The sequence below is a fragment of the Aspergillus stella-maris genome, assembly GCF_047715825.1.
Source record: "Aspergillus stella-maris strain CBS 113639 unplaced genomic scaffold BDV14scaffold_18, whole genome shotgun sequence".
NCBI classification, from domain to species: Eukaryota; Fungi; Ascomycota; class Eurotiomycetes; order Eurotiales; family Aspergillaceae; genus Aspergillus; species Aspergillus stella-maris.
Genome location: NW_027396812.1, coordinates 313,488 through 336,091, shown reverse-complemented (window position 1 = coordinate 336,091; position 22,604 = coordinate 313,488). Strand labels below are relative to the sequence as shown.

Genomic DNA, 22,604 nt, shown 5'->3' with positions numbered 1-22,604 from the left:
GTCAAACACCAAGGGGTTCACGCAACACATGAGCAGAGAATATATTGTCTAGAGGGGTAAGTATCCAATGAGAGTATACAACGACTCGAAAGATATGACGCCAACAACTACAGAGATGCGGAGAGATCAGCGCCAAGGCGGAGAAATTGTTGGCAGTCTGGGGGTGTCTTGGAGTACTCGGGCTATCATTGTCCAGAGTTGGGCCGATCCTTTGATCCGGTGGCTTACTTGACGAATTGATAAAGAGCAATCTGAAACTTTTCATTTGGGGGTATAACTGTCCTCTTGGCTGGTAGTCCGACGGCCAGCCCTAGCTACAACTGCCCCCATCCGTTTAGCCAACTTTGATAACAAGCAATCGTCAAGACATAGTCCTCGTAGAGCATTATCACAGATTGAGTGATCAGTACGCGTAAAAGATGCCATCCTCAGCCCCGGCAATAGCTCCCCGCTGAATCTTCTTGTTGGTAGCCTGCAGCCACCAGCGCAACGCCCAGGCACTCGCAATCGTAGCAGCTCCAAACGCGGCGTTACTCGACATCGCAATAATGTACCTTGGTCCATCGGAGTCAGGGTACAGATAGGCAGTATAAATGTACGATGCGTTAGCCACCACATTGACGAAAGACAACGAGGCGGCCTTCTTCTCTGCGGTCTGACCGAGAGTCGCCGAGACCCAACCCAGAATCACCGAATTGACTGCATAGGCACCGCTCGTAAAGAGAAAGCAACAGAGGTACCTCGCCCCGGTATTCATTGTAGCACAAGATATAATGAATGCGATGACCGCAATACCCATGGTCACAGTGATGTGCCAGGTCCTCTCGTTCCACTTTCCAGACGTAATGCCGACAGCAACACCGACAGCGCCAGAAACGAGGTACGGAGGACAGGTGAGGGCCAGCGTAATTGTCGAGTTGAAACCCAGACTCCCAATGACCGTAGGGAAGAAGTTGTTGAAACTGCAAGCGCTCAGATGCATGTTCTGCATGAAAGCCAAGAGGTAGAGACGCGGATCGCGACAGGCTTCTTTCAATCCAGCCAGTACACCCTTGGAGATCTCATTGCCAACTGTATCAGCGAGAATGCGAGCATGAGCTAACTCGCGCTCCTCGGGCGTCAACCATTTCGTCGTCAGAGGATGATCGGGCAACATCACCAGGCCCAACAAGGCCACGCCGAACGTTACAACACCCTCAATAATAAACAGCCATTGCCATCCCTTGAGGTTGTGCATCCCATCCAGTGTCTCGAAAGTGGCCAAGGCGATAAGACCAGACATTGCAGTCGCAACAATGTTTCCCGAGTATAAGATGGAGATCCGAAGAGCAATCTCCTTGCGAGTGTAAAACATCGAGAGGAGGAAGAGAGCACCAGGGTAGAAGGGGGCTTCGGCAATTCCAAGGAAGAAGCGAACTAGGACAAGCCCAGTGTAGTTCTTGGTAAGAGCAGTGCAGGCAGACACAACGGCCCAGCTGCCCATGCAGATACTCATGTAGATTGACGCTCGCACTTTGCCGGAGGACATTAACATGTTGGAGGGGATTTGCATAAGGAGGTAGCTGCATGAAAATCCCTATGTCAGTCATAAGGATCTAATTTGGGATTGTAAGACCTACCCAACGAAGAGGATCGAGATGCAAGTGTTGTACTGCGTTCCATGAAGACCAAGGTCATCTTCGAGTCCGTTGAGACGTGCGCTTGCAATAGCATTACGGTCAACCTAGGCAGAAATACACAATTAGTACCTTCTTCGTGGTCGAATTTAATTGGGATGAGTGCTCGAGTTTACTCACGTAGTTGAGAAAGTACATGGCCCAGACAATCGGCATCATCCTCATATCCAGCTTTCGAACAAGTTTGATCTCTCGAGGATCTGTCTTCTCAACAGCTCCAGAGTAGTCACCCTGTCCCCGGGCAGCTTTTTCACTGTCAAATACGGAAGACTGGGCGTGTTCGACGAAGGATTCGTCATGCTTCTCCGTAGCCTGAGGATTGGTCTGACGACCCAGGTTCTTCGCGGACATTTTTCCTTGTTCAAAGTGCAAAACTAAGACAAATAAAAATGGTATAATCGGCTCGACCAGAGGAAGTTTAAAGGGAGTTTGAGAAAGAAAAGTAGGCCTCCAGCGTACCCTAGACCAGAGCACGCCAACAGCTTTATACTTGGCGGAGAGATAAGAAACCCCGAGCCGGGATGTTCAAGTCTTATTCCACCGTCTGCATCAGCCAATTACATGATCTCGATGCTTAGGATTGACCATGCCACCCGCGAGAATTGTTCAACGTGAGGGTGGAGAGCGGGCTATGGAACCCCGTGGGGAGCAAGATCCGGGGTGCACATCTCCGGGGCTGTCAGACGATCGTGGGCTCCGCAAATTCCACAGATCAAGACCCTGGATATTTGCGAAGTAATCCCAGGGTCCTGGTGAATGTTGGAGACGTCCGGAGGAAGACATGTCCGGGGCTACCAGTCTGGTCTTCTTGGCCGTCAACTGGCGCACGGTGGCGTCGGTTAAAGCTTTAGCGAAGGCGCTATTACCATAAGTATTCCCGAGACGTGGGATGGATGTAAGAAAGTGAGGGAACAGACAGAGAACAGATGGTAGGCTACAGCACACGGTATAGAGTAGAGTATAGAGTAGAGTATAAAGATGTGCTGTGTTGTACAGTTGAGTCAGCCCTGTTTACTGGCTCACGTCTCTTTCTTCTCAAACTTCACCTTCTCAAGACAACACCACAACTCTCCCTCGCTTGACCATCAAAATGACCAAGAAACAGCCAAGCCGTGTCGTGAAGTCTAATTTCTCTTGTCTCTCACTGCTCACCTCAGTCTAGCTTGGCTCAGAAAATTGCTTTTTGACGCTCTCGTCGTTGGGGAGGCTGAGGTCACCCGTTTCGACCCTGGTCCTCCATTTCAACGAGTACAATTCCAATGCAAGCTCTCAACCGAGCGAGGCCGCTTTCCTTTCCTTCGTTCTACCCTGTACAACTCGCAACGACCGAACCCAATTCCACTGCGGGTCCTGGTGTCTCCGACTAAATACCATAACCATGCAAGGATGTACTCGCACATTCCCAACGTGGAAGTACGTCTCTTCCGAGTCCAGCCTCGTCATCTTAATATCAGCATGATGCTCTCGCTCATGTCGATGTCTCAAGGAGACAGTACGCCTCTATAGATGGCGCAAGTTCTTCGAGTACTGCGTGAGATGGCAATGCATAGCGGCGGTGAGTTTGACTATTCTGACTTCCGGTGACGTCTTCAGAATCTGGGATTGGGACGTAGTCAAACCCCGTTTCTGGCGCAAAGACTCGACCTTCTGGACTTCTATCTAGGTCTTTCGGGTCATGGTACGAGCGACTATTTTGTCGATGGCGGCGTTACCATCCTGGACCTGCCGTGCCCATTTGTTGACCGAGATACTGCTTGCATCCTGCTCCGTATCACAATTGACCTCTTCCTCCATGTCCATCCGTCCCGCGGCAAGATGATTGTCGCAGATGAGGCTCACAAGGTAGGTTCCATCCACTCAAATTGTTCTCAACGCTCAGGCTAACGGCCTTCGAAGTACATGACGGATACGCCGGCGGCCAAAGATCTAACCGAGACCTTTCCAAATATCATTCGCCAACAACGTCATCTCGGTGTCCGAACAACCATTTCTACCCAAGAACCGACGATATCGCTGACGCTTATTGATCTCTGTTCAATCACAATCATCCATCGCTTCACCAGCCCCGATGGGTACACAACGACTCGCCAACTCATCCCGATCGAGAACAATTTTGACAATAGCAAGGACCAGTGTCTGGGGCCGCTGTATCAGATCTCCAGCCTTCGCGTGGGAGAGGCGATAGTGTTTGCACCTTCTGCTCACCTGCTCAACGAGGAGCACATGGAGCTTGACACAAAACATCACACCTTCAGAATAGCAATTCGCAATCGCATTACGTGGGATGGCGGACGGACTATTGTCTGCGTTCGGTAATTTATTAATTTGTTGATCGCAGGAAGCACGGAGCGAATGAATTTCTGGAAGAGACGCTGTGGGATATGACCTTTAAGCGCGCATTGTACCAATACATGTTACGAAGCATCAACATGGCGTGGGGCATAATGAACGGGCCGCCCTGGCGTGTGTGGAGTTGACATCCTGATCCCTTTTGCTGTTAATACTCAAACTAATCTATGTGTTGACAACGAGATTTAGGATGTGATTCATTCTCCTCGATAGTTTGACCCAGAGAGATAACAGAAGGTAGGCCCATTCAAGCGAACCCCATCTACCACCCCCTTCCTTCCTATCTGGGAACAGCCACACTACCATTGTTGAAACCCTTCTCTTGCTTTTCGACTTTTACTCACATGTTGAGTCTATCGATTCCCATCACGACACATTTGCAGAACTACTGTTATGGGTTAGGCCGCATCTTCATTGTCACAAGGCACTTATTGCCTCGCTATACACTGGCCTTTCTTCGATTCACGGAGATGAACCTCACATTCACCTAAAGGTCGTTTGATGCCATCGATCTCCAGGCCGCCTCGCTTTGATTCGACAATACCCGATCTTGCGCTCCCGGCTCAATCTGCGGGTAAGATACTTTGAATCTGTGGTCAATTATTTGCGCGCTAAATCTATTCGCCCAGCGTACGCACGTCACCGAATGACCATTAGTATTGCCTCCAAATACTCTGTAAGTAATCTTCAATACCATTATATAGCTTCATACGACTAACTAAGTACAGGTTTAGACGTTTTTTGCGCGGCTTCATTACCGAAAGTCAGACAGTAAAGCTACCAGTCAGTCGAATATCTCGACTCGAGCTGCCCACATAAACCTCAAACGTCCCAGTCGGCACAATCCACTTCTGCTCAACAACGTCCCAGTAACTGATATCACGGCGCCGCAGCTCGAAGATGGCAATTCCACTCTCACCAGGGGCAAGGGACAGCTTCTCGAACCCTCGCAGCTGCTTCGGTGGTGTCTCGGGGGCTGAATCGGGGAAACCAATGTACAACTGCGCGACTTCGGCCCCGGCAACATCGCCGCTGTTGCTCACATACGCACTCACCGTTCCGATGGATTCGAACAAGTCTGCTGGTCCACCGACAATGGTCTCGCCCGTGGTCGGACCAGGAATGGCAGAAACAGCAGTCGCAAGAGTTGCATAATCGAATGTTGTGTATGCTGGAATATATTAGCTCTATCACTTAGAAACACTGGAGAAAACATACAAAGACCAAAACCAAACTCATATCTGGGCTCAATTCCATACTGATCGAAGTGACGATAATCGATGAACAGTCCCTCGGCGAAGGTATCGATGAGTTCCGTCGTCCAATAGGCACCATAGTCTTCCTCGGACATGCCGATTGTGTATGGCAATTTTCCACTCGGGGATATGCTGCCAAAGAGGACGTCGACGAGGCCATGGCCGCTTTCTTGTCCAGGTAGACCGGCCCAGACAATCGCGACGACGTTTGGCTCTGACAGGATTGTTTCGAGAATAATGGGACCGACACTGTGCACGACGACGATTGTGGGTACACCTGTTTGGGCGACTGCCTGGACGAGTGCGTTGCCGTTGTGCCATGGATCAAGGTCGTTGCGGTCGCCTGCGTTGTCTTCGACGGTGATGTACCTCGGAATTGTTAGCTTGACCTAGGGAAGTAGGCTAAACTACGTACCCCTCGCCAGAGTCTGCTGTGATAAATACAATGGCTGTCTCTGCAGCGGTAGCGGCCTCAGCGCCAGCTACTGCGTCGTCGGTGGTGCTGGTGACAATCTCTGTGCCGGCGTCTGCTAGTTGCTCTTGGATGGCATCTAGCGGAGCAACGAGGTACTATACATGTCAGTCTGTATTTGTCGGTGGCGAGGAATGCCAACTTACAGGATACTCAGCAGTCCCACTCCCCCAGCCCTGCGCAAGAGTTCCGATATTGCATCCTCGATCTTCACACGCATTTGGCCCATCCGGGTTGACAATCGCGTCAGACCCAATGATAGCGAGACTTTCCGGCGTACCCAGCGGCAAGCTGGCATTCTCGTTTTTTAGCAGCACTATCGAATCCCGTGCAACAGCCCTCGCAATATCTCCATGCTGCGGCGTGGTGACATTGACCGACGTCGCGCCACCATCCCAACTACTAAACGCGACAGGGGGGTAATCCGCATCCTGACCCAGCAGGTACCAGGCAGCCAGGATCCTCGTTACCATGTCATCTAACCTCTCTTGCGGAACAGAACCATTTGCAATCGCATTTGCCAAGTTCTCACCCCAGTAGATCGATCCAGGCGGAACACTAAAGTCGCTCCCTGGCATGGTCATATCGAGACCCGTATTCGCGCTTTCGACCATACTGTGCTGCGCGTTCCAGTCGGAGAGGATGTGGCCCTTAAATCCGAGTTCGCCTTTCAACAGGCCATTTAGGATCGCGTCGTTCTCGCACGCCCAGGTGCCATTGACTTTGTTGTAGGAGCACATCACCGACGCGACGTTCGCGTGGACAGCGTCGTAGAAGGGCCAGAGGTAGAGCTCGTGAGTTGTGCGGTCGTCGGCATCGGAGGTTATTGTCTCGCGGTTGTGCTCTTGTTCGTTTAGGATAAAGTGCTGTCATTATCAACACCAACGCCCAATAGAAGATATAGACAGGTGAGGAAATACCTTAGCACAAGCCTGCACTCCACTCCCCTGCAGCCCCAACACTGTCTCAGCAGTCGCAATCCCCATGAGATACGGATCATTCGAGAACCCCTCCCAATTCCTCCCAGCACTCGGTATTTTCCCCAGTGCTCCCAACGCGGGCCCTAACTGCACATTCACACCGAGCCCCTTTGATTCTTCACCCATCGCCGCCCCGCGAGCCCGAATAAGCTCTTTATCCCATGTCGCACCGGCATTGATCCCAGCAGGAAAGACAGTAACGGGGTTCGCGAACCGAATTGACAATGGCCCGTCCTGGAGACAGAGGGATGGGTAGGGGATTGACTCCGGGGCGTATGTGTTTCCGACACAGGGTCCGCCTTGCCATGTTACTCCGGTGACTATGCCTATTTTTTCGTCTTGGGATAGCACGGCGAGGTCGGAGGCAGCGTTGGCGTAGGCTTCGTCCCAGGTGATCACCTGGCCCTGGGCGAAAGCCACAAAGGCGGAAACTGTTAAGGGGAATAGTGACCGCATTGCGAAATGACGCGAATGAAACTCCGCAATTGCAATATGAAGAGAAGAACTACAACCTAACTTAGATATCGCCCAATTCAAAGGCTAGAGATGCTCAAAATTAAAATCCGGATCACGCCCCTTACATGTAACCGGCCACACCGCGCTTTTAATACCTACATTGACTGTTTGGCAAAGCGGAGGAATGTGCGCTGGCAAATTTTCCTCCCCGCCTGAATGCAAATATCATGGCATTGGTCTGGACTTGGCCTACATTCCCCGCGATCGCTCAGGCCCAAAATGCAGGTAGATGATGGGTTTGCTGAGCGGGCACTGTGCTGGTTGGCTGGTTAGGGCAGGGGCAAGAAGGAGAACAGGCTCACCCCGCGTCTTGGGGCTTGGCTGTTGATCCCTGGCTCCTTTCTTCTTTGGATAAGGGCATTGTGTCATATGCTTGGTAAGGCTGGGGTTGCGGGGGGTTGCGGCCTAAGACCAAGAATTGCAGAGACCTTGGGGTTTATTGAGGGTGCGGGCTGGTGCTGGCGATGGGGGGCTGGGGGCTCCTTGATTTCCCAGCGCGTACAAGCACAAAGAATTGCCTGGTTTCTGTACGACTTACAACTCACACTACGATGCTTGCGTGGTACAATGACAACATCATGATCTGTTCCTGCAGAGCAATTTCCCGTCGGCTATCTTTACCTGTCACTCGCGAGACTGCGACCTAGGATACTCTACTTTCGCTCGCGCAGGATCTGTTCAATCACTTTGGCGTGCTGGAGGAGGGCTTCGTCTTTGAGTCGACGGCCTATTATCTGGACGTGGCAGGGGGCTCCTTCGGTTTCATCTGGTTTGTCTGGTACGATTAGTATCTGCGGTCACAAATGGGAGAAGGTAAACCTACATTCAGGGCTGTAAGCCACATCCCGCACAAACTGAGCATCAGCGCCTCGATTTGCGTTTCCATATGGGACGACGCAGGCAGGGTACTATAGCAATTAGCACTGTCTCTCAACAAAACGGAGGTTACATACATCAACCATATTCCAAATAACCGTATAGATGTTCTTCCCGTAACTATCATGCAGCGGCGCACAACTCTGATATGCCGGTGCCAGAAGAACGTCAATTCCGCTTTTCAACCAGGCGAGTCTCATTTTCGCAGCAATCTGCGCCTTCTGGATATTTTGGTCGTAAAGCTGGCGCAGTGTTGGTTCTGGATCGGTGTTCTCGGTGTTGTATACCATGCTCAGTGATGGAATGAATGGTTCGCCGCCATCAGTGATATTCTTCAGCGGCGTACGGTCGGGATCCATGTTGAAGAAGCGGAAGGCGAGGTCGCATGCTTCTGCTAGGGAGGGGATATCGTCGGTAGACAAGTTGACGATGCGGTGACCTGCTTCGGACAGCTTACGCGCGGCAGTGGTGATTGTTCGCTGCATGCATGGATGTAAAGGCAGGGTAGGATCCTCTGGGAGGATTCCGACCGTGAAAGGTGCCGCCAATTTCGGAGGTTCAAGGTACGGAAATCCATAAGAGTTGTCGTCTAGATTCTCCGGGTGCGATGAGACGACCGTCTTGAAGAAGAGGTCTGCATCTCGGATTGACGTGCAAAGCGGGCCAGTAGACACTGCGATACCCCCAGCAAGACCGATTCGCCCAGGTGGTGTCTGACCAGCAAATGGGATTCTCCCAACCGATGGCTTGAACCCAGCAGTACCACAGCACAACGAAGGAATTCGAAGCGACCCTCCAACATCAGTCCCAGCACCCAGGATAGACCCGCGCATGGCGATGAGGGCACCCTCACCACCACAACTCCCCCCAGCCGTCAAAGATCGACCATAAGGATTGCGTGTCCTCCCAAAAACATTCGTATGCGAGTCAGCCGTCATCATCGTCTGTGGCAGATGAGTCTTCACATAGATCACAGCCCCCGCATCAAGCAGGATATTAACCATCGGGCTATTGAATGTGAGCGCCGGCTTATCGAGGAATGAGACGTAGCCAAGTGTCGACTGTATGCCCTTGACATTATACGAGTCCTTGAGACTAATTGGAATGCCGTGAAGAGGACCAACGAGCTTCCCCGTCTCCGCGAATTGCCGGTCTAGTTCTTTTGCGCGCTCAATGGCCCGGTCGAAGAAGACCTCTGTTAGACATCGCGTAAGTTGGTGTGCTATGGCGGCGCGCTTGCAGAAGGCGACGGTCACTTCGTAGGCGCTTAGTTCGCCACAATATAGTCTTGAAAGCAGGGCAGTCGCGTCGGCAGACTCAGTAATGTCTATTTCGCGTTCGCTGAGAATGCCGGTATCGCGGGGGAGGTGGAGGATGTTATCCTCTTGTTCTGCAATAGCTAGTATTTTGAATGAGAGGCGCCATTCTGGTGGTATTTTCGACGCGAGTTCTTCGCGTTTACGTTGTGCTTTCTGTTGCCAGGCCATACTAGTTATGCTTGGCGGTTTATCTGAATTAAGTGGTGATGATAAGTGAGCTTACATTGATATATATTTCAGGCCCTCGGTGACTTATGGTGGTGGGACAGACATCGGGCAACGCGGGTGTCACCTGGTACAATCTCACAGTGCGGCATGATCGGAGGATAGACAGGGAATGGACTACGGGGTATTATTGTCATGACGCAGTATGCAGGAGTATACAGGTTCGCCAACCGAATTTTTTCTTCGGTGGCCGATAGTCACGTGGCCTCTACACCGGTCGGTCATGTGACAGCCCCAGATCACATGATAAAGCGTCTGTCCTGTTTGCTTTTGTTTGCAGTGTTTGCTAGCGGGGCAAGTGGGCCGATCGCAACACTTTCCTAAAGTAGATAGCCGAGGCACAGATTCAGGGAGGTATAACATTCATTGATCGTATATACATAATTCATCAGCCAGTCAGCTAAAACCACGGCAACGACAGCGTATTCTCATAGTCAATGTTCTTTTCCTGGCACTCGATCCGGTCTCTGCAGGTTCCAAAAACGCGATCCCACAGCCGCGTCTGCTTGCCGTAGTTGCCACTCGTTTTCCATCCGTATCGGTGGTGCAGGTCGTGGTCTTCGATGATCAGCTCGGCTTTGAAAAGGCGCAGAGCCCAGCTGAGTGTGTTCGGCGGGATAGCGACTGCGCGAATGCCGCTGTGTCCTGCCAGCTCAGCCCAGACGACATACATGTGGCAAATCCACCACTCGTAGAAGCCCATGGGCAGACCGACAAACTTCATCGTAAAGTAGGTCATTAGCGGGATACCGGCTATATCGAAGAACTCCTGTTCGAGGTCGGCATAGAGAGTTAAGAGTGGGTTCGGGTGCTTGGTGAGATGGTGCGTCCGGTGGTACTTCCACAACGAACCAACCTCGTGCATCAGGCGGTGGTACCAGTAGAACCAAAAGTCAAGAATAATCCCATACAATCCAGCTTCAAGAGGCAGCCAGTACCAGTTTATCGTTGAAGGCGGCTGACTTGTTCGGTATCCGAGAAAGACAGTAAAGACCGGTCTAAAAGTCGAAGTCGAAAGCAGCGAACGCGCGACCTTGGCCACGCTGACATCCGGCACTCCATCACGCTCATGCGTATCGCCATCGAGGAAACCCGTCTCATGTCCGACGCGTCGGAGAATATGCAACTCGTGGATCGCAATCAGCTTAAACGCGACGCTGTAGAAGATAACCGCAGCAAACGCAGACAGGTTATTCCCCGTGTAAGAGGTGTAGAGGTGGTGGATCGCAAGCGGGATAATGGCATGGCTAATCACCCATCGATGCTGCTGCCATTCCGGGAGGTAGGGCACTTTATCGGACTTAGGATGGACAGGAACCTCCCTGTCGAGTTCTTGCGGGTGGATGTCGAGAATTTGGAAGAGCCAGTGGTGCATGCTCCAGGTGGCCTTGTCGGTGTTGCGCCAGGTGGACTTCATCGAGTCCTTGGGGTTGCGCTGGACACTCATGGTGGTGTAGAAGATGTTCCTTTCCTGGTGACTGAGATAAGATCAGATCAGATCAGACTGCAGAAGGGATAAGAAAGATTTATATAACTCCTTCAACCGAGATTAAACTCATCAACATGTGAAGTGATGGGTCTAAATTCTCAACCCCGTGGGACCTGCAGATCACTCATACTAAAGCAGTTAGGGCATCTCCTCTCCAACCACACAGCGACCACGATGACTCGCAGTGCTGTCCCTTTTTGTCTTTGCCACGCCAGGTATCTTCCTTTCAATCATCCGAACATGCGGCTCGCTTTGTGATCATGTCTTGTGCTTGACTGTTTGTTTGTTCCAAGCCCCAACGACCCTTGACATCGACTACACATAACTTACCATGTAGAAGATGCTCAGCACCCCAGTCCTCTATTAGCCCGTAAATCCGGATCTGCTAATTTAGACACGTCATTGGCTGTAGGCCCTCCCAAATCTTGATCAATTGACCCAGGGCTCAAAATGTCACGCACACATTTGGTCCGGCATCAACCTGAGGTGCGATCACAGCCACAAGGGATGAAATGGCCTCGGCGTGTCCTGTGAAGATTGACATTAATATTTATCATCAATCCATCTGACGTTCCGAGTCACCCCACAGTATCAGATTCCGACGCTGCTGCCTGCAGACGGTCGAACAGTCTGGAATCTTGAGTCCTGATTATTGACCCTTTGAGATTTTTGATCCTGGCGATCTGCTGGGTCCTTCGTGGCGTCGCGCTACCGATGATCGCATGAAGTATAGAACATCGTCGATTATGCTTTGAGGTCTCTGCCTCTTCGCAATAGTTCTTGCTCCGACCGGGCGATGGCCAGCCGTCTTCATGTTCCAAGAATCTATGCTGTCAGGCTTTGGTCAGGGAAACGCAATAACGTACTTGAATCCCCTAGTGCCCTCTACCTACAGCTGCCAATTGTCGCTTGTGGCCTGGCGAACGTTTGGAGATTCTGATCCGGCACCAGCATATGGCTTCCATCCCTCGACCTTAGCTGAGAACCCAAAATGCCGGATCTGTTATCAAGTCATTGAAATCTAGATAATATCAAACGTCAGACCTCAGGGCGATTGTATACCTTCGCTATGCCCATCGAGTACTATCAATCTACCCAAAATTTACCTTACGGGCATCCCCCTGGCGGTCACCATATCCGAAACAACCTTTTCTCCCACTAACTTGATACATGTATTGGCATATCAAAGGCAGCAACATACTTTACTACAAGAAAATGTTATTTCACATGCGTTCAACGGTTCTCGGACAGACGCACGTCAAACTGCCTCTCGCATTGGTTTCTCTATTGGGATTAGTGCGCCCTTGACCGTCAATATACAAGTCCTGATTTTCTGCATCTGTCGAACGAAATATACATTTGGACGCTATCTAGGGTTATCTTCCGAAGACTCAATGCGACTCGAAGTGCGTGGTGGTGGAAGTTCAATGCCCATCGGCGCCCAAGGAGTTAATTGCAAAGCGACAGATACTGCCTCTAGCCAGCAAGATATAGTTCTCAGGGCTGGAGATCTGGCAATTATACGAATCTAGCGTGAGAGAAAATACGAGATCGCATACGTGTTGCCGGAAGCCCAAAGAAGGGCATATTTTGGCTGATACTCAGGTCACTGTCCGGTCAACTCCTCCCTTCCATCCTGCCAGCTCGAGCAGTTGACGCAGCGCAAAGCCTACATTGCAGTCAATATTAGACCATCCAGTCCTGCATCGAACAAACTCACCTTTTCACTAATCCACTTCCGACAATACTTGCACTTGACAGTCCGCTTGATGATCTTCTTTTTGGAAAACATCATGTATAGCTGGGCCAGAGTGTACAAAGTCAAACTGATGCCGAGGAAATTGACGACTTTCTCGAGAAAGAGGCTATCGAAATATGAGTATTAACCTTGCGGTCACAGAACGGAAGCCAGCTCACCCATATGCCAGGACAAGGGCCCCATCATCCCTGGCTTGCTCGATCGTATTATATCCCTTTTCTTCGTGATACTGCGGTCCTTTAGAGAGGACGGCAAACTTTTCATCCATATTCCGCATGATAAAGGGCAAAAGCGAAACCAGCGGGAGCACAATGTCCGAGACAAACGAGTTGACCACGCTGGTGAAAGCCTGGGCTATTCTATAACATCAATTTAGCAGTCGTCCTCTGGCGAAGCTAGAGGTGGTATCAGTACATCAAACCCAACGCAACCTCCAGAACATTATCACGGGCGGCAAAGTCAATGAAGCCGTCCCAGGCGCGGTAGACGCGGTCCTTTGCGTCGCTGCCTAGGCGCAGAGCTGTTTCTGTACTTTCTCCGAGGCCGCGCATTGCAGTAGTATATATCGGTTAAGAATTGAGGTTGACAGGATAGAGAAAATGTAAGTTGGGCAGGGTAAATGACGTTGTGGCCTAATGTCTCATGACCAGCCGCTATGATCAACAGGCGTGCCAAGCGTTTTTGACTGAACGGTCAACATTTGAGGTAGTAAGCGATGTCTTGATAACCTATTCCTGGTCTTTCCTTTGTTGGTGCAGTTGGCAATGAGGTTTGTGAAAGCATTTTGCTGTGCTACACAGGATAAAGATATATATTTAAGCAGATTGAGATGATCAGGCTGGTTGACAAGGAAGACCACCAGACTAACCATATCAGTGGCTGACTAGTCCCAGAAGGGAGACGCTACTCTGGAGTGGGTCTAATATGGCCAGTAGCCCATCAACTGTTAGTGACGCACTATGCCAAGACATTGCCGTTGTCCATCCCGTGACCTGGTGCTTCCCTCTATTTTGGTGCGACGCGTCTTGTCTTGTTCTTCTTGTTGGTATTGTTATGATTACCTTGAAACTGACAGTGCCTGAGGCAGACGTAGCTGCACTGTCAGCAATGAAGCTGCGGAAACGATCTCCATACCGTTATCCCAAGCCAGTCTCGCAAGGGGCCAGAATGCAAGGGCCGGTGGATGGCAGATGCTTGCTTCCAATAGCCTCGAAATGACGAATGGCGGGCTCTGCAAGGCTTGCTCTCAGCCAGCCACCTCATGCCCGATCATCTGGCAGCCCCTGTGCATGCAATATAGACTAGAAACCCACTCGCTAACGGCCCTCACCGACCCGAAAGTCTCTGGCCACTACTACAAGGGATGAGACATTCCGATTGCTGCCTACGTCTTCTTCTGCAAAATCGCTTGTTGATATCCGATCATTTCTCGACCCGATAGACGACGCGGTGTGCTTTTCCTGGCTCCAGCGCTGGGGGACATGCTGCGCTGTACATCGATCATCTGGTACTCTTTCATTGCAGGATGAGATACAGTTGCAAAACGTGTCCTTTTCGGGCGGTCCCAAGCTCTAGATCCGTGATTTGTCCAATGAAGATAAATGATCTTGCAGTGAGGAGGTACAGTTTCATCCCCCAAATGCCCTTTGCAGCGGAGCCACCACCTACGGAGTAAGCACTCTCCTGGTATGTTGCCTCCCCATTCCTCGTCTAGAGGCAAGGAGTCAAGCCAACAGACAAGATGGTACGCCACAAATACAATGAGCGGTCTACAATTGGCTACCGGTGGTTGAATGCCGTTACTTTGACAGCCACACAGAGTTGGGTTGCTTTTACTCTGTATTCACGTTATTGAAGAGTCTGGCGCTTCAACCACAGCCAAACAATTCAACATTGAATATCTCAATAAAACAGCCTTCTCTATTCCTTGTCATCGTTGTAATGAGCGCCAGCCAGCGCCTTGCCATTCTATTCGGGCCTCAGTCTTCCAACGTCGACGAGGCTCTGTCTAGCATCCGGACTTGTGTTCGTGAAAACCCATCAGCGTCGCATCTTGTCGACATAATACGAGATCTACCTTCAATATGGCAGACAATCCAACAAGCTTGGCCCCCTTTAGCTCAACTGAACGGAGAAGCCCAACTTGCGGCACTGGCTCGCTTCTTCGAAGGAGGACCGCCTCCATCTTCAACGAAGTCATTGAGCATTCTGATTACGCCCCTCACAGTGCTGCAACATATAGTCGAGCTCTACACACTGCGGAAAGCGACAAGCGAGCTGCAGATCACAGATGTACAAGGATTTTGTGTTGGATTTCTGGCGGCAATATCAGTCGCATCGACTCACGACGAGACGCAATTTCGTGTTGTCCTAGTCAAAGTTATCCGCCTGGCGGTCTGCATTGGCGCCTTGATCGACCTGAACGAGATCGAGTATGGCCGAGCTGGCTCTCTAGTTGTGAGGTGGAGCGGCGAGGAAGGTCGTCTTTCGATGAACAAGGTGCTGTCCTCGCACCCAGGCGTAAGGCATTCCACAAGCACTCTTTAGAGACTCTCGCTCACAGAAAGATTTAGGCCTATATTACTTGTATGACCGATACTAACCGAGCAACAATAACGGTACCCATAGACTCTGAACGGGACGTAATCCGAGAGATGGCGAATGAAGGTCTCTCCGTACGGTCAATCCCTCTGTGCGGACGCTTTCACCACGCCGACCATGCTCCAGCAGTGAAACAAATGATTCAACTCTGCAATAGCGACCAGCGCTTCCGGCTGCCGGATGGACAGTCCTTGACCCTGCCCCTACGGTCAAACATCGACGCCGAGGTGGTCTCATTTGGGCCACTGCACGAGACCGCGCTGCAGGCGATTCTCTGTTCACAATCCAAATGGCATGCAACTGTCGCTGCAGCACTGGACGGCATGACTACCAGGAACCAGAACGCATCACTTGTTGCGATTGGGCCTGAGCAATGTGTGCCTCGGATGGCAAGGGCTCGTCTTCGCCAGACCTGGGGGAAGACCACGGTACCCACCGGCATGAAAATTTTGGCCAACGGAAGCATGACACCAAGCCGTGCTTCCTCACCAGCAGACTCATGCAGCGAGCAGGTGCCCACAGTCCAGCCGATCGCCATAACAGGAATGTCATGTCGCTACCCCCAGGCAGCTTCAGTTGAGGCTCTGTGGGAACTGCTGGAGTTGGGCAAATGCGCTGTTGGTCCACTCCCCAATGAACGATTCAAGATGGAGGAACTTCTTCGTGAGCCAAGGGGGCCGTTCTGGGGTAACTGCCTTGAAGAGCCTGACGTTTTCGATCATCGCTTCTTTGGAATATCTGCTCGCGAGGCCGCAACCATGGACCCTCAGCAGAGACTGCTCCTACAGGTTGCGTATGAGGCTGTGGAATCAGCGGGATATTGTGGTCTAGGCAGCACCCACGTCCCTGACGATGTAGGCTGTTACGTTGGAGTTGGAAGCGACGACTACACTGACAACGTGGGCTCGAACCACGCCAACGCTTACTCTGCGCCTGGGACCCTGCAAGCATTTAATACTGGTCGTATTAGCCATTATTTCGGCTGGAGTGGGCCATCAGTGGTCGTGGACACTGCTTGCTCATCAGCAGCGGTGGCTATTCATCTTGCATGCCAGGTTAGACGGTTATCCCTTTTCAACGATATCTTACTAACTATTGACTAGGCACTGCATACGAGAGATTGCTCTGTCGCTGTTGCTGGTGGCGTCAATGTTATGACGAGCCCCAAGGTAACTCAAAACCTGGCAGCAGCGTCGTTCCTCTCGCCAACCGGTGCGTCCAAGGCATTCGATGCAAGTGCCGATGGGTACTGTCGCGGTGAAGGTGCAGGTCTTGTTGTCCTGCGTCCCCTAGACCAAGCGATGCAGAATGGAGATCCTATCCTAGGTATAATCACCGGGACTGCTGTTAATCAAGGCTCCAACTGTTCCCCAATTACGGTTCCTGTGTCCAAGTCCCAAATGTCGCTCTACAGAAAGGCCCTCTCAACATCTGGAATTGTGCCGGAAGAGGTGACATATGTCGAGGCACACGGCACTGGTGAGATCATCTATTCTCGGTGAAAGGGCATAGCTGACAATCCCACAGGAACTCAGGTCGGTGATCCGATCGAGATGGACAGTATCCGCACCACATTTGGCGGATTTCATAGAAAGCAGAAGCTTCATGTCGGGTCAATCAAGGACAACATCGGGCATACAGAGACCTCATCCGGAGTGGCTGGGTTGATCAAGACTATACTTATGCTTCAGAAGCAAAGAATCCCTAAGCAGGCCAACTTCACGCAGCTCAACCCCAAAATACCGGCGCTCAACGATGACAATATGGCGATTCCAACCAGTTCCATCGACTGGGAAGCAACCGCACGCGTGGCAATGGTAACGAACTATGGGGCTGCTGGTTCCAACTCGTCCATCGTGGTGCGCCAGCCTTTCACATATCCAAGCAGCAGCAGAACGAAGCTGTCCCATGCACCCATATTTGTGGCTGCAAAGTCGCCCGAGTCTCTCCGGTCCTATTGCGACAGCCTTCTTCAGTATCTTCGTCAGGCCCCATCGCCGACCGACAGCATCATCAGCGACTATGCCTACAACCTAGCCATCAAGCAAAATCGGACAGTGGAATGCTTCACGAGCTTCTCTACAGACGGCCTAGCATCTCTAACGTCTCAACTGGCTGCGGCAGCGTCCGGAGCTGTGCAAGTGCAGTCTTGCTCAAGCGACCGTATTCCGGTGATTCTGTGCTTTGGAGGCCAAAACGGCAATACAGTGCACATATCTCAAGAGCTTGTTTCGAGCAGCCGCCTCTTACAGTCACACCTGGCAGACTGTGATAGGGCTTGTCAATCATTGGGTCTTCCCAGCCTGTTTCCCACTATCTTCAAGGCAGACCCTATTCACGACCTCGTCAGCCTGCATTGCATTCTATTCGCCATTCACTATGCATCCGCAAAGTCGTGGATTGACTCCGGCTTGCAAGTCGACCAAATGATCGGGCACAGTTTTGGCCAGCTCACTGCTTTATGTGTTGCCGGTGGCATGACTTTGGTTGACGGCATTCGTTTCATTTCCGAGAGAGCCCGCTTGCTCCAGACACACTGTTCAGGAAAAAGTGGCATCATGATGTCCATCGATTCCAGCGAAGCAGAACTTCGCGACATCATCAGTCGTACCAGGGAGTCGGTGGATGTCGCTTGCTTCAATGGTCCACGGAGCCATGTGCTCGCGGGAGAAGAAGGCGCAATTCAAGCTGTCGAAAGAACAGCCTTTGGCTTCAAGATGCAGCGCCTGGCCAACACACACGCTTTTCACTCTAGGATGATGGACCCCATTGTCTCTTGTCTGCGAGAAGTAGCCGAATCAATCACCTTCCGGCCCACTACCGTTCCAGTGGAAGCATGTTCTCAGGATCTGGAGTGGCCCTCCGTCGAAGCAGACCAGCTTGTAGCTCATACTCGCGAGCCGGTGTACTTTGAGTCTGCTGTGCGTCGCATTGACAACAAACACGCAGGTGGTGCAATCTGGCTGGAGGCTGGTTCGGCTTCGCCTGTCATACCAATGATCCGTCGCGTCTTGGAGACCTCTCAAAGTCATATATACCAGCCGATTGACCTCCGTGGGCCTCAGGCCATGGCTAACCTTAGCAAAGCAACAAGTGCTTTGTGGGCCAAGGGGACACAGGTACAATTCTGGCCCTTCCACAAGTCGCAATCCAGCTCATACAACTGCATCAACCTCCCCCCGTATCAGTTCACCAAAACACGCCACTGGACAGACTATAATCCGTTGGCATTTATGCCGACATGTGGCCCAATTGACGGTGAATCTGCGACAACAAAGTCATTTGTGCAAATTATACGGCAGCAACCTGGCGAAAGCCTGTTCTTGATTGATACCGACGACGAACTTTATCAAAATTGCACCAAGGGCCATGCCGTTGTCAACCAGAACCTATGCCCTGCTTCCCTTTACCTCGAAATAGTCGTCAATGCTAGTAGTCAGTTATCCACCATTGAATTATCGGCTACAATGCCGCATCTTCAGAATCTTTGCATTCTCGCTCCCTTGGTCCTGAACCCTTCCGGCCAACTGCAGCTCAAACTTTCCCGGGATAAAGTGGGGAAGAATCAGTGGGCGTTCTCACTATTCACTCTAGAAGGACAATCATCCACAGTCCATGCGACCGGAACTATCTGGTTGCATCCCGTCACAAAGAAGTCGACGATAGTGAGTCGGTTCCGATCACTCAACCGCTTGATGACCCCTTCCAAGCCCGACTCAATCGAGAATTCACCCCGCTCAAGTGGACTGAAGGGTCCTGCGGTCTATCATTCCTTCCGCCGCGTCGTCAACTATGCCGACTACTACCGGGGAGTGGACAACGTCTATGCCCTGACAAACGAAGCCACAGGGCAGGTTAACCTAGCCACGTAGCTCACGAAAAGGAGCAGCTGCGATCCTATTCTGATTGACAACTTCGTTCAAGTGGCCGGAGTCCATGTCAACTGCCTGTCTGAATTCTCCGAGGACGAAGTCTACGTCTGTAGTGCTGTTGGGGAGATCTTCATCGGCGAGGCCTTCATGCAGCGTGATTGCAGCAGTGCTCTCTCCTGGCGAGTTTATTCAAATTACGATCGAGTTTCGAGGAATCAGGTCGCCTGCGATGTGTTTGTCATGAACCAGGAGTCTGGACAGCTTGCCATTGCCATCATGGCTGCCACGTTTACTGGGGTCTCTATACGTGCTCTGACCCGCACTCTGGCACGTCTCAATAACCAGCAGTCTGATGCACCTGAAGTTGACACTGCTCCACTCCCTCAAGACATTAGCAAAGCCGATGTCACATCCGCCACTGCTCCTGCTTCTGCGCCTACAACTATAAAGGAAATGGACAACCTTCCTGCCGTTCAAAGGATGCTGAGCGATCTGCTTGGAGTTGGTCTTGAAGAGCTTGGGCCGTCTTGCTCCCTATTAGAGATTGGTGTTGACTCTCTCATGAGCACCGAAGTGCTGACGGAAATTAAGAAACGGTTCAGTGTCAATATCACCAGTGCTGCGCTGAGTGAGATTCCTGATATTGGTGGGCTTGTGCAGGTTATTTTCCCTGGGTCATCTGTCGCTTCGAAACCAGTCACCGCAGTACCTGGCCAAGATGTCAAAACAGCGAAAACCGCAACAAGCACGATCCCGGAAGAATTGTCAATGCTTGTGCAAGAGGCCCATGATGCGTTTGCAGCTATCCGGTCAACAATAGACTACAGCCAAGAAACAAAGTGGACGCGCTTCTGCGACTCTGTCTTCCCTAAACAAATGGCCTTGGTGACGGCGTACGTGCTCGAGGCTTTTCAAGCCCTGGGTCACCCACTGCAGTCACTGCGCGGCGGTGAAAATGTCCCCCTCATCCCTGTCCTTCCACAGCACGAGAAAGTACGCAGCCAGTTCTATGCCGTGCTTGAATTCTCCCGTCTTGTCTCACGGACTGCGGATGCTCGATTCATCCGTACCAAACAGCAAGTTCCCATTGAAACTGCAGCTGACTTGCATGACGAGATCATTCGTCAGTTCCCGCACCATGCTTCAGAACACCTGCTGTTGCGTACGACAGGGTCTCAGCTCGCGGCTTGTCTTAGTGGTGACGCCAACCCACTCGCTCTTCTCTTCCAAGACTCCGAGGCTCGGCGCTTGATGGGTGACGTGTATACCAATGCTCCCATGTTCAAGTCGGCCACTATGCACCTGGCGGGATATCTCCAGGGTGTTCTAGAACGTGTCGGATCAGGAAGGGTGGTGAAGATTCTCGAGATAGGTGCCGGTACAGGAGGTACGACTCGGTTCCTGGTGAGCCAAATTGCTGCGCGAGGCGTAGCTTTCGAATACACTTTTACGGACATCTCATCATCCTTGGTGGCCTTGGCAAGGAAAGGCTTCAAACAGTATGGCTTAATGCGTTACATGACGTTGAACATTGAGCAGGATCCGCCACAGGAGCTCCTTGGACAGTATGACATTATCATCTCAACCAACTGCATTCATGCGACTCGCAACATTGAACACTCATGTGGCAACATTCGGAAGATGCTACGGCCAGATGGCATTCTATGTCTTATTGAGCTCACTCGCAACCTCTTCTGGTTTGACCTTGTTTTTGGCCTGTTGGAAGGATGGTGGTTGTTTGACGATGGGCGAAAACATGCCCTTGCTAATGAGTATACGTGGAACGCGACCCTACAGAAAGCTGGTTATAGATGGATTGACTGGTCCCGCAATGACCTAAAAGAGTCAGAGTTCCTCCGCCTCATCGTCGCTTCCCCGAGCAAGCCCGAGATGCCCCTGGTGACAGAGGAGACGGTCATGTTTGAGGAAAAGGACGGTCTTCCTCTACTTGCTGACATCTATTATCCTTCCGAGATCGACGATGCGACTCGACGACGACCCATCGGTGAGTCAGCCTAGACTGACTTCGAACGGTGTATTGACGAATTGGCAGCCCTCCTCATCCACGGCGGCGGCCACATCATGCTCTCGCGCAAGGACATTCGCGTCGATCAGAACAAGCTACTCCTTGACGCAGGGTTCCTTCCTGTTAGCATTGACTACCGGCTCTGTCCTGAAACCACCCTGACCGAGGGCCCGATGCGCGATGCGCGTGATGCACTCCGTTGGGCTCGTCAAGTTCTCCCCAGCTTGCCCTTGCAACGGCCTGATATTCGTCCTAATGGCAATCAGGTCGTTTCTATTGGCTGGTCGACGGGTGGTCACCTAGCCATGAGTCTATCCTGGACCGCTGCAGAGCTCGGAATCGCTGCACCAGAAGCAGTCCTCTCCTTCTACTGCCCAACAGACTATACCGATCCATTCTGGTCGCAACCAAACTTTCCCTTCGGCAAGCAGATCGCGCCACCAGAGGACATTGACATCGGCGCCGGTATAAGTTCGACCCCGATCACTGTTTACAACCCACCGCGCATCAAGAAGGCGCTCGGCGGGTGGATGTCTACTACCGACCCGCGCAGCCAAATCGCCCTGCATATGAATTGGAAAGGCCAAACAATCCCTGTCCTCCTCAACGCGGCCAAGGCATTACCCGGCGAGAAACTCCCGCGGCCGACAAAGGACGAAGTTGCACTTGTCTGTCCGACAGCGCAAACGTCAGCAGGCCACTATCGCTCCCCAACATTTATTATCCATGGGTCTCTGGATGACTTGATTCCGATCAGTCAGGTTAGGCATACGGCGAAGATTATGAAAGCTAATGGTGTCGATGTTGAGTTGAGGGAGTTGGAGGGCTCTATTCACCTTTTTGATATTGCGCCTACCTATGGCGATAAGCCTGATGAGGTTCAGGCTGTTGCTGATGGGATTCGGTTTTTGAGGGACCGTGTACAGTTCTGATATTCATAATCCATGCAACCCTATTTGCCATTCAGATACGATGTATGTGTACCATAGAACCTAGTGATCAAGATATACAATTCAGAAATACCGCTGTGGAATTCTGCAGTACTTGGATGATATTGTGGACTAATATTCATCACAGCCTGTTCAATAACCTTGGAATGCCATTACGTCTGGAAACTAGGTACATGCCTTGTCAACTGCGAAGAGAAAGCCAACACCCAGACCCGAAGAAAGTCTCACCTAAGGGTGC

General features: G+C 51.5%; 7 protein-coding genes across 7 annotated transcripts; 2 read left to right on the top strand and 5 right to left on the bottom strand.

The window, feature by feature from the left end:
- Positions 1–403: 403 nt before the first annotated feature.
- BDV14DRAFT_198808 (major facilitator superfamily domain-containing protein) lies at positions 404–2,027 on the bottom strand (the record flags this gene model as incomplete). The annotated part of the gene is made up of 3 exons (XM_073773051.1): positions 404–1,562; positions 1,620–1,723; positions 1,797–2,027. 3 exons carry the CDS (start codon positions 2,025–2,027, stop codon positions 404–406), a joined length of 1,494 nt encoding a protein of 497 aa, XP_073629649.1.
- A 1,464-nt stretch (positions 2,028–3,491) lies between these two features.
- Positions 3,492–3,992, top strand: BDV14DRAFT_198807 (uncharacterized protein; the record flags this gene model as incomplete). The annotated part of the gene is made up of 2 exons (XM_073773050.1): positions 3,492–3,518; positions 3,573–3,992. 2 exons carry the CDS (start codon positions 3,492–3,494, stop codon positions 3,990–3,992), a joined length of 447 nt encoding a protein of 148 aa, XP_073629648.1.
- Positions 3,993–4,789: 797 nt separating this feature from the next.
- On the bottom strand, positions 4,790–7,231 carry BDV14DRAFT_207954 (beta-glucosidase; the record flags this gene model as incomplete). Its single annotated transcript, XM_073775284.1, has 5 exons — positions 6,674–7,231; positions 5,900–6,619; positions 5,697–5,851; positions 5,244–5,650; positions 4,790–5,196 (listed from the first exon to the last, which is right to left on the bottom strand). Exons 1-5 carry the CDS (start codon positions 7,187–7,189, stop codon positions 4,790–4,792), a joined length of 2,205 nt encoding a protein of 734 aa, XP_073629647.1. The 5' UTR covers positions 7,190–7,231.
- A 620-nt stretch (positions 7,232–7,851) lies between these two features.
- Positions 7,852–9,802, bottom strand: BDV14DRAFT_207952 (putative general amidase). Its single transcript, XM_073775283.1, has 3 exons — positions 8,203–9,802; positions 8,073–8,157; positions 7,852–8,024 (listed from the first exon to the last, which is right to left on the bottom strand). The coding sequence occupies exons 1-3, from the start codon at positions 9,610–9,612 to the stop codon at positions 7,903–7,905; spliced, it is 1,617 nt and encodes a 538-aa protein (XP_073629646.1). The 5' UTR covers positions 9,613–9,802; the 3' UTR covers positions 7,852–7,902.
- Positions 9,803–10,069: 267 nt separating this feature from the next.
- BDV14DRAFT_207948 (sterol desaturase family protein) lies at positions 10,070–11,667 on the bottom strand (the record flags this gene model as incomplete). The annotated part of the gene is made up of 1 exon (XM_073775282.1): positions 10,070–11,667. Exon 1 carries the CDS (start codon positions 11,114–11,116, stop codon positions 10,070–10,072), a length of 1,047 nt encoding a protein of 348 aa, XP_073629645.1. The 5' UTR covers positions 11,117–11,667.
- A 553-nt stretch (positions 11,668–12,220) lies between these two features.
- BDV14DRAFT_171011 (MscL family protein) lies at positions 12,221–13,512 on the bottom strand. The gene is made up of 5 exons (XM_073768320.1): positions 13,332–13,512; positions 13,076–13,276; positions 12,879–13,023; positions 12,416–12,827; positions 12,221–12,363 (listed from the first exon to the last, which is right to left on the bottom strand). The coding sequence occupies exons 1-4, from the start codon at positions 13,466–13,468 to the stop codon at positions 12,765–12,767; spliced, it is 546 nt and encodes a 181-aa protein (XP_073629644.1). The 5' UTR covers positions 13,469–13,512; the 3' UTR covers positions 12,221–12,363; positions 12,416–12,764.
- Positions 13,513–14,858: 1,346 nt separating this feature from the next.
- Positions 14,859–22,348, top strand: BDV14DRAFT_198802 (putative polyketide synthase; the record flags this gene model as incomplete). Its single annotated transcript, XM_073773049.1, has 6 exons — positions 14,859–15,437; positions 15,491–16,573; positions 16,622–16,997; positions 17,046–19,339; positions 19,391–21,395; positions 21,444–22,348. 6 exons carry the CDS (start codon positions 14,859–14,861, stop codon positions 22,346–22,348), a joined length of 7,242 nt encoding a protein of 2,413 aa, XP_073629643.1.
- Between the last annotated feature and the right edge of the window lie 256 nt (positions 22,349–22,604).